Source organism: Macrobrachium rosenbergii, chromosome 31 (genome assembly GCF_040412425.1).
Source record: "Macrobrachium rosenbergii isolate ZJJX-2024 chromosome 31, ASM4041242v1, whole genome shotgun sequence".
In the NCBI taxonomy this organism is placed as follows: Eukaryota; Metazoa; Arthropoda; class Malacostraca; order Decapoda; family Palaemonidae; genus Macrobrachium; species Macrobrachium rosenbergii.
In genome coordinates this window covers 4,676,815-4,693,393 of record NC_089771.1, presented here as the reverse complement: position 1 = coordinate 4,693,393, position 16,579 = coordinate 4,676,815, and the positions used below count along the sequence as shown (strand labels likewise).

Genomic DNA, 16,579 nt, shown 5'->3' with positions numbered 1-16,579 from the left:
CTTATTTCTCTGATAAACCTGATCTAAAATTGCTTGTAAAAGGTTAATAATGTTTGGCCACTGCCAGTGCCCCAGATCCCGCCTGGGGAGCTGCTGCTCACCCCAGACCCCTAGCTGATTGCTTTGCACCTTTGGTGCTCGGCAGTCACATTTCCTTACCTCCTCATTATTCTTCCTGAAATGCCAGCAATAAATCATACCAAAACTGGTATTTCCTATTTTGGCACCTTAAACCTAGGTAAAGTTAATCTTCAAACTTCATATCTGATTAGGCCAAGAGTTGTCAAGAAAAGGATTAATCTAATATAGGCTAGGTAATTGGCCATAGTAGAATGGGTCTACAGCGTAGCCTTTTATTGAACTTCAATTATTTTGGATCCCATACCTCAATTCAGGAAATTCTAATTATAGGCAGTATAAGCCATACATATTACAATAAAAATGGAAAACCGAGATCCCCACAAAACTTAGTTTGCATCCAAGTCTATGGCCATATCTGGATAATGGTTAAGAACGCAAGAAAGGCTGGCTTACAGCCCTATCTGAAATAAGGTAAAATGCACCACCACGGGCCGCTGATTACATTTCTTAGTAATAACTTGGTATCAAAGCCCGGATTTAAGATATTAATATATTATTATTATTTAGGTTAGGTTAGTTTAGTTTAGTCATTTGGCGGAAAATTGCCAAACTAGCGACAGCCATGGTCGTGCACCCGCTCCCTGAAATACAATGGCTTAAGGCTAAATCAAATTTGGTCTTACCTGTAATATTAAACAATCTCTTCCTTGCTGTTAGTGTGTTTTTTCCTTTCTGCTGAACGTTATACCACCGCTTCTCCACTTGGTCAACCGTCCTCACAACAGAAGGAAATGCGCATTGATTTCCGTGGTTATTTTCTGCCACGCGGCTTTTTGTCTTTGTAGCACAGCCTCGGACTGAATTTGCCTTTAATCACTTCCTTGTTTTCATCCACTAACTGGACTAATAATAATGTTTGGTCATATGTCCAATTTTCTCTTCTTCTTTTGACTGCATAGGGTTTCAGAATATTTGACTGCGGTGTCGACATTTCAAATTAAAAGAGAAATTCGAAACAAAAGCTCTGTGACTATTCAAGACCACCGCGATAATTGTTTACACTTTACAAATGTTGCGTATTTGTTTTGGTCGGTAAGTTAGTGCCCAAAAACCTCGAGTGACTTGGAAAATATCTATTTTTTTTTAGGTGTAATGATTAAACAGAAACTAATTTATTTGTCATACAGCTACTAAATATTATAAAACAATATAAAAATAAAAAAAGCACAAAATAAGGTATGATTTGGGAAAATTAATAAAATAGTCCAAACACGAACTTTGTCCTACTTTGCATTTCATAATACTTTTCTTCGACTTGAACCTACTCTTAAACTTAGCTAGGAGTTGTGCTCGAGGTCATTATGAATTACTCTTAAATTACTCTTAGTAAAGAACAAAGTGATGGTTTGGGAGTAAGTTTGTGAGTAAGTTAAAGAAAGGTTGTAAATACGGCTCCTGGCCTTCAAATTTAATTTTAGCTATTCTCAATTTTTTGCCATGATGCCTTTTATTTGGGATTTCATATACTTTTACGTTTACAATATTGGGATATCTCATTTTTAATGAGTTCAGTAGTAATGTCTCATCTGGTAGGCCATCACTATCATTATTGGGTGGTAACATTACTGTTCCCTCAATACTGTTTAACTAGTCATGTCTTTGGACCGTGACTTTTATTCCATTCATATTATCAAGCTTTTGATAAGTTTCCGACTGAATTTTTGTGGTAGCTTCAACTATCCATTCTTTTCTTGTTATAGATCTAAATGTCATTTCTTTGGTCGGGTACTGAGTTAATAAAATATTTTCAAATTTAGCAGCGGTCAGTTCGGTTTCTGTTTTAAAAACCAAGTATCTTGGCCAACTGTCATATCCAAATAATGAATCGAAGTGTAACAATGTAGGGTCTGGTCTATATTTAGGTCGTCTATTTCGAATTTTGTTTATATTTTCAGTTTTTTCATTTGTTACTGGTACAGTTTCCTTTTGTGGCACAGAGTATGGTTCCATAGTCATTATGTTAGATATGGGTATGGGTCTAGAATTGTTCATTTCTTTATTTAAGCTTTCCTGAGCCACTTCCAAGTCTGATCTAGGGTTGTCAACAGGAGTTAATGTATGATCCATAGATACGAGTATCTATGTTATTTCTGCCATGTAGTCCTCCGCCCACCATATTCCCTAATAAAACGGAGCCCAACAAGGGAGGGACGTGTTATGCGACTGTAAGTGGCCACCCCTAGAGGCTACAACCTGGTTATACACATGGCTCCCAGAACTTGAGGCGTCATCAGTCCGTTGAGATCAGACCCAGCTCTGGGAGCCATGTTTGACATAAGACTTTCCCCTCGCTCGGGCATGTCAGGTACTCGTATTCTACGGGTGGAGAGGCATGTCAGTCCTCTTCACCCTCCATCAAATCAGAGGAGCAGTCAGAGCCGTAATTCAATTTAGGTCCAATGTTATCAACTAATGGTCATTCTTGATAGGGGAAGAAGATAGGGATTGAAAATGGAGAAGGCTTGAAAGTGGATGAGCTTAGTCTGGATGCTCAGAACTGACCAATGTAGCATGGTTAGACCTGCCAGGGGTACTACTCCCACTACCACCACCACATCAAGGTGTCGGGCCATTGGTGGGGATCTTGATTATTTCATGTTAAGGTTTACTGTGTGGTGGTTTGCATTTGATTTGTTCAAGATAAAGCAAGTCTATCGCAAAGTCCCATGGTTGTTGGCCATTAACTGTAAATAATGTTTACTTGGTGTTGGGTTGTTTTAGCTAATTTATGCATAGCATAATTCTCGGTCACGTGAACTTTTTGGTAATCGGCAGTGTCTTTCTGTAAACAAATGAGGAAACTTATCAGTTTTTAAAAGAGAGTTCATACAGAACGGATATAACGAATATAACGAAAGTTTTGTATTTACTGAGGAATATTTGGACCGTTTGTTATAGGAACACAATTGTAAGTAAATGCCTATTATACTGTTTTAGAATAGCGGATTCATCCTTTCCCAATTGTAAGCCTACATGGTATATAATGTATGCCTTTATATGAGCCTTGATTATATTGACTTTGTGTATTAGCTTTTTGTAATTAGCCGTTATACATGCATAATTTACTTAATTAAGCTTTGCATATTGTTTCTATCAGTCTTAGTTATTTAACTTAATAATTTTGTATAAATTAGCATATTATTCATACGTTGATTTCTTTTTCGTTTATCCATAGTAATTGAACCACATCACATCACTTCAAGTTACGCTACATACGTCAAGTCTACATGTATAAACGTCTATCAATATAACCATATCGATGTTAACGTCATGGATCTAATAAAGAACTATATGTGCGTATCAAAATTGTGTTTCTCCATCATTCACGTTAAGCAATAGAAGAATAGTGCATTAACATCGTTCAATTAAATTGTTAAACTACCATCAACGACTCACGCTGAAATTCTATTATAACTCTTATACGTGAGCCTTAAAAGTGGAATTACTGCCTGTTATAAACAACTACAGACAAGATGGAGGGGTTTGATGAGACTGTCCAGAATAGTGCTCCCGTCGAAAACTCGGGTACGACAGTCGATATTCGAACATTGAAAAATAAATTGAGATCATCACTTGCCAACGTAACGAAAAAACGCAATGAACTCACAGGCCTCATGTCAAATCCTGACAACCTGCACTTGGTGAAAATGTGTCTAGAGGAATATAACGAAGCTTTCGATAAGTACCAAAAAAACTTCAATTGTGTCATGGATAACATCTCAGACGAATTGGAGCAAGACCAGGAATTGTCCAGATATGAGACCAAGGAAATTAGCATTCTGCAATTCCGAAACCATACTGGTGAATGGATTGCCATAAACGAAAAAGACTTGAAGACGACCTGGAGCGTCTTTTAAGCCGATCTGGTTCAAAACGTTCTTCCCAACGGCCTTCTTCCCTTCCTTCTGGCAAATCGGCTATGTCAGAAAAGGTGCGAGCCAAAGCACGCCTCGCCGAGTTGCTTGCCGAAAAAGAACTTATGACAAAGAAAAAGGAACAGGAGGCAAAGACAGAAGAGATTCTATTGGATATCGAAATAGCCAAGACTCGAGCAAAAGCACGTGTTTTTGCAGAAGCCGAAAATGACATTGGCGATGACAATGTTGGTAACAAAGACAATGAGACACATACCAGCATTATTGTGCAACCAGCCAACCATCAGGACGTGAATGTTATGGTCGCTGGACCTAGTGTAGCTGCCCCTGGAATTTGTGTGAGTGAAGGTGCTAACACAGCTAACGGTGGCAATATGGCTAACCAGGTTATACTTCCTGTCACCCAGGGAAATGGTGCCAGCTTACCCAGTCTGAATCCCAGCACTACACAAGAATTTGTTCCCAGAAATTCTTCAGAGACTGTTACTAACACTCGTGCACCTCCAGTCAACGCTTCGAATGCCACATCATCAACGTTTCCAAATCAAGAACAGTATACGTATCTGCCTGTAAATACACCTGCGAACAGTAACTTTGGTGCACCCTATCCACTGCCTAATTCACCTCCAGTTAACACCATACAGCAGCAGATTAGTGGTATCGCCACAGCTCTAGCTTTGCCTGCACCGGAAGTTCCCAAGTTTACCGGTGATCTTCTGAATACAGTGACTTCATACTGGCGTTTGACACCAGGATCTCCTCTAGAACAGCCAGTAGCAGTGACAGACTTTACTACCTTCTACAGCATACCGACGGTGAACCTAAGGACCTCATCAGCAGTTGTATATACATGCAGGCAGACCAAGGCTATAGTCAGGCAAGACAGTTGCTACAACAAGAGTATGGTGATCCTTATAAAGTATCCCTGGCATACTTGAAACAACTAAACGAGTGGAAGCCGATAAAACCAGACGAAGGAAATGTCTGAGAAGATATTCGCATTACTTGCTAAGATGCTTCAGCGCTATGCAAACACTTACTCACCTAGCTGTTCTTGATCATGCACCGAACCTGCAGGTGGTGGTCCAGAAATTGCCAAGTTATCTCCAGAATAAATGGCGCGAACAAGCCACAAACCGCAGACTCCTCGAGAACAGGTCTTCGTGTTTTGGTGACATTGTCCAGTTTGTTATTAAAGCTGCAGAGTGTGTCAATGACCCAGTGTTCGGCAAAGAAGCAATGCATAGAGAACTGAATTCTAGTAAACCATCAAAAGGGAAACCAACAGAGTCTGCATTTGCTATGCAAGTTAATCATGAGAACCAAAGTAGAACTCGTGGTTTTGGGTCACCCTCCTGTTTTTATTGCGGCAAAAATCACGATCTGGATAACTGTGCAGATTTCAGGCAGAAATCTCTCGAAGAGAAAAGAAAGTTTATTATAGAGCAGCGTAGATGCTTCAGTTGCTACGGTCTGAATCATACATCGAAGGGGTGCATGAACAAGCGAAAATGTCACAAATGTGGTAAAGGTCATCCTACGGCCATGCATATAGATGGCTTTAAACTACCTTGGAGGTCAGACTACTCTGACAGATCTTCAAATTCTCAAAACCGTACAGAGGAATCCAGCCAAAAACCTCCAGATACAGCTACCAGCAACATTATTTCTCATGGTTCCTCAATGGTTCTTCAAGCAATACTACCTGTTCGTATAAAACAGAGGGGAACCAACCGAGAAGTTCTTACCTACGCCCTCTATGACCCAGGAAGCACAGGGTGCTTCCTATCAGAAGAACTGAAAGACGACTTGCAAGCTTCCGGTGTTCAAACAAATCTGCGTCTGAAAACTATGCATGGGGAGAGCATAGTCAAAAGCTACCTTGTCCGGGATCTCGTCGTCAGTGATATAAACGGCCAGAATGGTATACTGCTTCCAAAAACGTATTCCAGACAAGAAATTCCAGTGAGCCATGATCAAATACCACATCCAGAACTGTTACGACACTGGCCATATCTTCACAACGTGGCAAAATCGATTCCTGAAGTAATGCCAGAAATAGACATCGGTCTACTGATTGGCAGTAATTGCCCATTAGCAATGGAGCCTCTGAAAATCATATCAACAGACGGCAAAGGCCCATTCGCTCTGCAGTATCGTCACGGATGGACAGTCAGCTCCCCGGTAGAAGACAACAGCGTAACGTCTACACATCGAGTAAACAGTAATCGCATTGTGACCGAGGACATTGAGCAGGCTACTGAAATTCTCTCTCCAAACAGAATACTGAATATTCTGGAAAGTGACTTTATTGATAGCCGGGTAGCAAGGTATCCTGGAGAGAAAGGATTGTCTCCAGAGGATACTATATTCATGAAGAAGGCCGAAAGCAATGTCGTGTTCAAAGACGGTCACTTTGAGATCCCTCTCCCTTTCAGGAATCAGAACTTAATTGTGCCAAACAATAAGATCCTTGCAATTAAACGAGCACTCTATCAAAAGAAGAAAATGCAAAAGGATCCCAAGTACCACTCCGACTACGTCAACTTCATTGACAAAATACTCCAGAATGACTATGCTGAACGTATCCCAGACTCCCTGCTCACAGCCAAATCTGGATATGTGGTACCTGCCGCATCATGGAGTGTACAATCAAAGAAAACCGGATAAAATTAGAGTGGTGTTTGACTGCAGTGCCAAATTCCATGGAATATCCTTAAACGATCAGTTGCTGCAAGGGCCTGATCTCACCAATTCTCTGATAGGTGTTCTAACCAGATTCAGAGAACACCAGGTAGCCTTCACTTGTGATGTGGAGTCTATGTTTTACCAAGTGAAAGTACCCAAACACCAATACAACCATCTCAGATTCCTCTGGTGGCCGAACGGTGACATATCAAAAGAACTCGAAGAGTACTGGATGAAGGTACACCTGTTCGGCGCAGTGAGCTCACCAAGTATCGCCAACTACGCACTTAGACGCGTCGCAGATGAAGGAAGCAACTTAGGTTCAGAAGTCGCCCATACAATTAAGCGGAACTTCTACGTCGATGACTGCCTAAAGTCTGTACCGAACGCCACCGAAGCCAGTTCTCTGATTGCTGAACTGACTGCTGCCTGCGGGGGCTGTGGATTCAAACTGTGTAAGTATACTAGTAACGACGTCTCTGTCCTAAACACCATCCCAGCTGACGATCGATCCAAAGAGTTAAAGACAAGAGACATCAATTATGACCCACTGCCTACCGAGCACCCTCTCGGAATACTTTGGGTCGTCGAAACCGACACATTTGGCTTCTCAGTGTTGTTGCCAAACAAACCGCTGACAAGAAGAGGCATTCTCTCCATAGTATCATCCATCTATGACCCCCTTGGTTTCGCTGCTCCATTTGTGCTGCTGGCAAAGCAAATACTGCAAGACCTCTGCAAAGAAACCACTCTCACCTGGGATGACGAAGTGCCTGATGATCACCAGCAACGTTTCAAACAATGGATTAGCGAAGCCCCCAACCTTCAGAAGATAACAATCCCGAGATGTCTAAAGTTACCACAGCAAACAAAAGATACGGCGTTTCGGATGCACGTTTTCTCAGATGCCAGTACATCTGGGTATGGCGCTGTTGCATACCTAACCTCAAACGAGGGTGGATGTTCGAAAACTTCATTTCTCATCGGAAAAGCAAGGGTTGCTCCATTGAAAGCAACATCTATCCCACGGCTTGAACTCACAGCAGCCGCTGTAGCTGTAAATTTAGGACAGAAAATGACCCTTGAGCTTGATCTCCATCTCAACGAAGTCTGCTATTACACAGATTCAACAACAGTCCTTTATTACATCAGAGCTGAGAGAAAGCGTTTTCCAGTGTTTGTGGCCAACAGAGTCCGTCAAATAAGAGACTTCAGCAACGTTAACCAGTGGAAGTACATTAGCACTGATTTGAACCCAGCAGACGTTGCATCACGTGGAGTAGGTTCTGTGATGTCGTCAGACATGACTCATTGGCTGGAGGGTCCGGATTTCTTGAATATGCCGGCTTCAGAATGCCCTGCAAAGATGCACCCCAGCACCGAACCGCAGGTTACAGAAGAGGACTTTATGTCTTTAGCTACTACTGCTACATCAGAAGAAGGCTCACCGTTTATGTCTTTAATCACCCATTTCTCCAGGTGGGAGAGACTGAAGAGAGCAGTAGCAGTATTCATAGCATTTTTGGCTTTCTTACGAAACAAAGAACAAACTATAAATTTAAGGACCACACAGATCATGCAAAAGGCTGAAAAGGCAATCGTTTGCTTTATACAAAAGATCACCTTTGCAAACGAGGTCGAGAATCTCAAGAAAACAACCACGAAAGAAGACAAGAGAGAACACTCACTACCAAAAACAAGTACGATATTCCGTCTCGACCCAGTGCTCATCGATGGAACTCTGCGAGTGGGAGGACGTCTCTCGAAAGCCGCAATGGACTCTGACGTGAAACATCCAATGCTACTGCCACAACATTCGCACGTCACGACTCTAATCATACGAGATGCTCATGAGAGACTCGGCCATGCTGGTAGAAATCACACCATTGCAGCAATTAGAGAACGCTTTTGGATTGTTTCAATCAACTCTGCTGTCCGACGTCAACTCCACAAATGCATAACGTGCAGAAAAATGAGAAAGCCATGCCAAGAACAAAAAATGTCCGACTTACCTCAAGATCGTCTCGAGCCAGCTCCACCATTTACATTCACAGGCGTAGACTTCTTCGGGCCGTTCATTATAAAAGAGGGCCGCAAGGAGCTCAAACGTTACGGCGTCATATTCACCTGTCTTGTCAGTCGCTCCATTCATCTGGAAGCTGCTAACAGTCTCGAAACAGATTCCTTTATTCACTGCCTACAACGCTTCATAGCCCGCAGAGGTACTGTTCAAGAAATCCGATGCGACAACGGGACCAACTTCATCGGAACACGGAATGAGCTGAACAAGGCTTGGTCAGATCTGAACCAAAACAAAATCCAAAACAAACTACTGTACATGAATATCGACTGGAAACTCAACCCACCTATGGCATCGCACATGGGCGGCGTATGGGAGCGCCAGATCCGTACCATTCGGAAAGTTCTATCTGCGCTATTCTACGACCACGGGACTCGCCTCGATGACGAATCATTCCGCACGCTTCTCTGCGAGGTAGAATATATTGTGAACTCAAGACCGATCACGACCTGTTCTGATGACCCTGATGACATGGAACCACTAAGTCCGAGTCAGATCCTCCACATGAAGTCACCCAAGAGGTTAATACCGGGACCTTCGCAACCAGAATATGTGTACTCGAGAAAAAGGTGGCGTAGAGTACAATATTTGTCAGACTTGTTCTGGAGCAGATGGAAAAGGGAGTACATAGTCAGCCTGCAGCAACGCCCCAAATGGAACAAACAACAACGAAATACACGGGAAGGTGACATCGTGCTCCTGAAAGACGAGAACACGCCAAGACTTCACTGGCCACTAGCACGTGTAACAGAGGTACTGCCAGACTCCAGAGGTGTTGTGAGAAGCGTCAAACTTCGAACCCAATCTTCTGAACTGCACAGACCAGTGAGCAAGCTCGTACTCTTACTTCCAAAAGAAGATCAAGTGTTATAGATATTATCCTGTTTGTCAAACTCATTTTTATTTTTGTTGTGTTTATCGTTTTAATGCCGTTCAACTTGTTTTATTATGTTCTATTCTGTAAATGAAATGAAACATTTGTTGTTGCATCTATTTTTTTGTTATCATATGATTTGGTTAATGTTGATGCCCAACGATTTGTAAACTGTTTGTGTTGTCTAGTTATGCAATGGTTAATGTTAAGGTTTACTGCTGGTAGTTTGCTGGTTCCATACGCTCGGCCATATGAATTGTTTACTTGGTGTTGGGTTGTTTTAGCTAATTTATGCATAGTTCTCGGTCACGTGAACTTTTTGGTAATCGGCAGTGTCTTTCTGTAAACAAATGAGGAAACTTATCAGTTTTTAAAAGAGAGTTCATACAGAACGGATATAACGAATATAACGAAAGTTTTGTATTTACTGAGGAATATTTGGACCGTTTGTTATAGGAACACAATTGTAAGTAAACGCCTATTATACTGTTTTAGAATAGCGGATTCATCCTTTCCCAATTGTAAGCCTACATGGTATATAACGTATGCCTTTATATGAGCCTTGATTATATTGACTTTGTGTATTAGCTTTTGTAATTGTAATTAGCCGTTATACATGCATAATTTACTTAATTAAGCTTTGCATATTGTTTCTATCAGTCTTAGTTATTTAACTTAATAATTTTGTATAAATTAGCATATTATTCATACGTTGATTTCTTTTTCGTTTATCCATAGTAATTGAACCACATCACATCACTTCAAGTTACGCTACATACGTCAAGTCTACATGTATAAACGTCTAACAATATAACCATATCGATGTTAACGTCATGGATCTAATAAAGAACTATATGTGCGTATCAAAATTGTGTTTCTCCATCATTCACGTTAAGCAATAGAAGAATAGTGCATTAACATCGTTCAATTAAATTGTTAAACTACCATCAACGACTCACGCTGAAATTCTATTATAACTCTTATACGTGAGCCTTAAAAAGTGGAATTACTGCCTGTTATAAACAACTACAGACAAGATGGAGGGGTTTGATGAGACTGTCCAGAATAGTGCTCCCGTCGAAAACTCGGGTACGACAGTCGATATTCGAACATTGAAAAATAAATTGAGATCATCACTTGCCAACGTAACGAAAAAACGCAATGAACTCACAGGCCTCATGTCAAATCCTGACAACCTGCACTTGGTGAAAATGTGTCTAGAGGAATATAACGAAGCTTTCGATAAGTACCAAAAAAACTTCAATTGTGTCATGGATAACATCTCAGACGAATTGGAGCAAGACCAGGAATTGTCCAGATATGAGACCAAGGAAATTAGCATTCTGCAATTCCGAAACCATACTGGTGAATGGATTGCCATAAACGAAAAACGACTTGAAGACGACCTGGAGCGTCTTTTAAGCCGATCTGGTTCAAAACGTTCTTCCCAACGGCCTTCTTCCCTTCCTTCTGGCAAATCGGCTATGTCAGAAAAGGTGCGAGCCAAAGCACGCCTCGCCGAGTTGCTTGCCGAAAAAGAACTTATGACAAAGAAAAAGGAACAGGAGGCAAAGACAGAAGAGATTCTATTGGATATCGAAATAGCCAAGACTCGAGCAAAAGCACGTGTTTTTGCAGAAGCCGAAAATGACATTGGCGATGACAATGTTGGTAACAAAGACAATGAGACACATACCAGCATTATTGTGCAACCAGCCAACCATCAGGACGTGAATGTTATGGTCGCTGGACCTAGTGTAGCTGCCCCTGGAATTTGTGTGAGTGAAGGTGCTAACACGGCTAACGGTGGCAATATGGCTAACCAGGTTATACTTCCTGTCACCCAGGAAAATGGTGCCAGCTTACCCAGTCTGAATCCCAGCACTACACAAGAATTTGTTCCCAGAAATTCTTCAGAGACTGTTACTAACACTCGTGCACCTCCGGTCAACGCTTCGAATGCCACATCATCAACGTTTCCAAATCAAGAACAGTATACGTATCTGCCTGTAAATACACCTGTGAACAGTAACTTTGGTGCACCCTATCCACTGCCTAATTCACCTCCAGTTAACACCATACAGCAGCAGATTAGTGGTATCGCCACAGCTCTAGCTTTGCCTGCACCGGAAGTTCCCAAGTTTACCGGTGATCTTCTGGAATACAGTGACTTCATACTGGCGTTTGACACCAGGATCTCCTCTAGAACAGCCAGTAGCAGTGACAGACTTTACTACCTTCTACAGCATACCGACGGTGAACCTAAGGACCTCATCAGCAGTTGTATATACATGCAGGCAGACCAAGGCTATAGTCAGGCAAGACAGTTGCTACAACAAGAGTATGGTGATCCTTATAAAGTATCCCTGGCATACTTGAAACAACTAAACGAGTGGAAGCCGATAAAACCAGACGAAGGGAAATGTCTGAGAAGATATTCGCATTACTTGCTAAGATGCTTCAGCGCTATGCAAACACTTACTCACCTAGCTGTTCTTGATCATGCACCGAACCTGCAGGTGGTGGTCCAGAAATTGCCAAGTTATCTCCAGAATAAATGGCGCGAACAAGCCACAAACCGCAGACTCCTCGAGAACAGGTCTTCGTGTTTTGGTGACATTGTCCAGTTTGTTATTAAAGCTGCAGAGTGTGTCAATGACCCAGTGTTCGGCAAAGAAGCAATGCATAGAGAACTGAATTCTAGTAAACCATCAAAAGGGAAACCAACAGAGTCTGCATTTGCTATGCAAGTTAATCATGAGAACCAAAGTAGAACTCGTGGTTTTGGGTCACCCTCCTGTTTTTATTGCGGCAAAAATCACGATCTGGATAACTGTGCAGATTTCAGGCAGAAATCTCTCGAAGAGAAAAGAAAGTTTATTATAGAGCAGCGTAGATGCTTCAGTTGCTACGGTCTGAATCATACATCGAAGGGGTGCATTAACAAGCGAAAATGTCACAAATGTGGTAAAGGTCATCCTACGGCCATGCATATAGATGGCTTCAAACTACCTTGGAGGTCAGACTACTCTGACAGATCTTCAAATTCTCAAAACCGTACAGAGGAATCCAGCCAAAAACCTCCAGATACAGCTACCAGCAACGTTATTTCTCATGGTTCCTCAATGGTTCTTCAAGCAATACTACCTGTTCGTATAAAACAGAGGGGAACCAACCGAGAAGTTCTTACCTACGCCCTCTATGACCCAGGAAGCACAGGGTGCTTCCTATCAGAAGAACTGAAAGACGACTTGCAAGCTTCCGGTGTTCAAACAAATCTGCGTCTGAAAACTATGCATGGGGAGAGCATAGTCAAAAGCTACCTTGTCCGGGATCTCGTCGTCAGTGATATAAACGGCCAGAATGGTATACTGCTTCAAAAACGTATTCCAGACAAGAAATTCCAGTGAGCCATGATCAAATACCACGTCCAGAACTGTTACGACACTGGCCATATCTTCACGACGTGGCAAAATCGATTCCTGAAGTAATGCCAGAAATAGACATCGGTCTACTGATTGGCAGTAATTGCCCATTAGCAATGGAGCCTCTGAAAATCATATCAACAGACGGCAAAGGCCCATTCGCTCTGCAGTATCGTCACGGATGGACAGTCAGCTCCCCGGTAGAAGACAACAGCGTAACGTCTACACATCGAGTAAACAGTAATCGCATTGTGACCGAGGACATTGAGCAGGCTACTGAAATTCTCTCTCCAAACAGAATACTGAATATTCTGGAAAGTGACTTTATTGATAGCCGGGTAGCAAGGTATCCTGGAGAGAAAGGATTGTCTCCAGAGGATACTATATTCATGAAGAAGGCCGAAAGCAATGTCGTGTTCAAAGACGGTCACTTTGAGATCCCTCTCCCTTTCAGGAATCAGAACTTAATTGTGCCAAACAATAAGATCCTTGCAATTAAACGAGCACTCTATCAAAAGAAGAAAATGCAAAAGGATCCCAAGTACCACTCCGACTACGTCAACTTCATTGACAAAATACTCCAGAATGACTATGCTGAACGTATCCCAGACTCCCTGCTCACAGCCAAATCTGGATATGTGTGGTACCTGCCGCATCATGGAGTGTACAATCAAAGAAAACCGGATAAAATTAGAGTGGTGTTTGACTGCAGTGCCAAATTCCATGGAATATCCTTAAACGATCAGTTGCTGCAAGGGCCTGATCTCACCAATTCTCTGATAGGTGTTCTAACCAGATTCAGAGAACACCAGGTAGCCTTCACTTGTGATGTGGAGTCTATGTTTTACCAAGTGAAAGTACCCAAACACCAATACAACCATCTCAGATTCCTCTGGTGGCCGAACGGTGACATATCAAAAGAACTCGAAGAGTACTGGATGAAGGTACACCTGTTCGGCGCAGTGAGCTCACCAAGTATCGCCAACTACGCACTTAGACGCGTCGCAGATGAAGGAAACAACTTAAGTTCAGAAGTCGCCCATACAATTAAGCGGAACTTCTATGTCGATGACTGCCTAAAGTCTGTACCGAACGCCACCGAAGCCAGTTCTCTGATTGCTGAACTGACTGCTGCCTGCGGGGGCTGTGGATTCAAACTGTGTAAATATACTAGTAACGACGTCTCTGTCCTAAACACCATCCCAGCTGATGATCGATCCAAAGAGTTAAAGACAAGAGACATCAATTATGACCCACTGCCTACCGAGCACGCTCTCGGAATACTTTGGGTCGTCGAAACCGACACATTTGGCTTCTCAGTGTTGTTGCCAAACAAACCGCTGACAAGAAGAGGCATTCTCTCCATAGTATCATCCATCTATGACCCCCTTGGTTTCGCTGCTCCATTTGTGCTGCTGGCAAAGCAAATACTGCAAGACCTCTGCAAAGAAACCACTCTCACCTGGGATGACGAAGTGCCTGATGATCACCAGCAACGTTTCAAACAATGGATTAGCGAAGCCCCCAACCTTCAGAAGATAACAATCCCGAGATGTCTAAAGTTACCACAGCAAACAAAAGATACGGCGTTTCGGATGCACGTTTTCTCAGATGCCAGTACATCTGGGTATGGCGCTGTTGCATACCTAACCTCAAACGAGGGTGGATGTTCGAAAACTTCATTTCTCATCGGAAAAGCAAGGGTTGCTCCATTGAAAGCAACATCTATCCCACGGCTTGAACTCACAGCAGCCGCTGTAGCTGTAAATTTAGGACAGAAAATGACCCTTGAGCTTGATCTCCATCTCAACGAAGTCTGCTATTACACAGATTCAACAACAGTCCTTTATTACATCAGAGCTGAGAGAAAGCGTTTTCCAGTGTTTGTGGCCAACAGAGTCCGTCAAATAAGAGACTTCAGCAACGTTAACCAGTGGAAGTACATTAGCACTGATTTGAACCCAGCAGACGTTGCATCACGTGGAGTAGGTTCTGTGATGTCGTCAGACATGACTCATTGGCTGGAGGGTCCGGATTTCTTGAATATGCCGGCTTCAGAATGCCCTGCAAAGATGCACCCCAGCACCGAACCGCAGGTTACAGAAGAGGACTTTATGTCTTTAGCTACTACTGCTACATCAGAAGAAGGCTCACCGTTTATGTCTTTAATCACCCATTTCTCCAGGTGGGAGAGACTGAAGAGAGCAGTAGCAGTATTCATAGCATTTTTGGCTTTCTTACGAAACAAAGAACAAACTATAAATTTAAGGACCACACAGATCATGCAAAAGGCTGAAAAGGCAATCGTTTGCTTTATACAAAAGATCACCTTTGCAAACGAGGTCGAGAATCTCAAGAAAACAACCACGAAAGAAGACAAGAGAGAACACTCACTACCAAAAACAAGTACGATATTCCGTCTCGACCCAGTGCTCATCGATGGAACTCTGCGAGTGGGAGGACGTCTCTCGAAAGCCGCAATGGACTCTGACGTGAAACATCCAATGCTACTGCCACAACATTCGCACGTCACGACTCTAATCGTACGAGATGCTCATGAGAGACTCGGCCATGCTGGTAGAAATCACACCATTGCAGCAATTAGAGAACGCTTTTGGATTGTTTCAATCAACTCTGCTGTCCGACGTCAACTCCACAAATGCATAACGTGCAGAAAAATGAGAAAGCCATGCCAAGAACAAAAAATGTCCGACTTACCTCAAGATCGTCTCGAGCCAGCTCCACCATTTACATTCACAGGCGTAGACTTCTTCGGGCCGTTCATTATAAAAGAGGGCCGCAAGGAGCTCAAACGTTACGGCGTCATATTCACCTGTCTTGTCAGTCGCTCCATTCATCTGGAAGCTGCTAACAGTCTCGAAACAGATTCCTTTATTCACTGCCTACAACGCTTCATAGCCCGCAGAGGTACTGTTCAAGAAATCCGATGCGACAACGGGACCAACTTCATCGGAACACGGAATGAGCTGAACAAGGCTTGGTCAGATCTGAACCAAAACAAAATCCAAAACAAACTACTGTACATGAATATCGACTGGAAACTCAACCCACCTATGGCATCGCACATGGGCGGCGTATGGGAGCGCCAGATCCGTACCATTCGGAAAGTTCTATCTGCGCTATTCTACGACCACGGACTCGCCTCGATGACGAATCATTCCGCACGCTTCTCTGCGAGGTAGAATATATTGTGAACTCAAGACCGATCACGACCTGTTCTGATGACCCTGATGACATGGAACCACTAAGTCCGAGTCAGATCCTCCACATGAAGTCACCCAAGAGGTTAATACCGGGACCTTCGCAACCAGAATATGTGTACTCGAGAAAAAGGTGGCGTAGAGTACAATATTTGTCAGACTTGTTCTGGAGCAGATGGAAAAGGAGTACATAGTCAGCCTGCAGCAACGCCCCAAATGGAACAAACAACAACGAAATACACGGGAAGGTGACATCGTGCTCCTGAAAGACGAGA

At 42.8% G+C, this 16,579-nt stretch overlaps 4 protein-coding genes across 4 annotated transcripts; all 4 read left to right on the top strand.

Moving 5' to 3' along the window:
- The first annotated feature begins 5,042 nt into the window (after window positions 1-5,042).
- LOC136855213 (uncharacterized) lies at window positions 5,043-6,686 on the top strand. The gene has a single exon (XM_067132122.1). It carries the CDS (start codon window positions 5,043-5,045, stop codon window positions 6,684-6,686), a length of 1,644 nt encoding a protein of 547 aa, XP_066988223.1.
- A 151-nt stretch (window positions 6,687-6,837) lies between these two features.
- On the top strand, window positions 6,838-9,657 carry LOC136855212 (uncharacterized). Its single transcript, XM_067132121.1, has one exon. The coding sequence runs from the start codon at window positions 6,838-6,840 to the stop codon at window positions 9,655-9,657; it is 2,820 nt and encodes a 939-aa protein (XP_066988222.1).
- Window positions 9,658-10,380: 723 nt separating this feature from the next.
- LOC136855211 (uncharacterized) lies at window positions 10,381-13,068 on the top strand. The gene has a single exon (XM_067132120.1). The coding sequence runs from the start codon at window positions 10,696-10,698 to the stop codon at window positions 13,066-13,068; it is 2,373 nt and encodes a 790-aa protein (XP_066988221.1). The 5' UTR covers window positions 10,381-10,695.
- Window positions 13,069-13,148: 80 nt separating this feature from the next.
- Window positions 13,149-16,286, top strand: LOC136855210 (uncharacterized). The gene has a single exon (XM_067132118.1). It carries the CDS (start codon window positions 13,149-13,151, stop codon window positions 16,284-16,286), a length of 3,138 nt encoding a protein of 1,045 aa, XP_066988219.1.
- The last annotated feature ends 293 nt before the right edge of the window (window positions 16,287-16,579 follow it).

Excerpts from the sequence above, each read along its gene's own strand:
- LOC136855210 (XM_067132118.1), top strand. The coding sequence starts at position 13,149 with ATGCCAGAAATAGACATCGGTCTACTGATTGGCAGTAATTGCCCATTA.
- LOC136855211 (XM_067132120.1), top strand. The coding sequence starts at position 10,696 with ATGGAGGGGTTTGATGAGACTGTCCAGAATAGTGCTCCCGTCGAAAAC.
- LOC136855212 (XM_067132121.1), top strand. The coding sequence starts at position 6,838 with ATGTTTTACCAAGTGAAAGTACCCAAACACCAATACAACCATCTCAGA.
- LOC136855213 (XM_067132122.1), top strand. The coding sequence starts at position 5,043 with ATGCAAACACTTACTCACCTAGCTGTTCTTGATCATGCACCGAACCTG.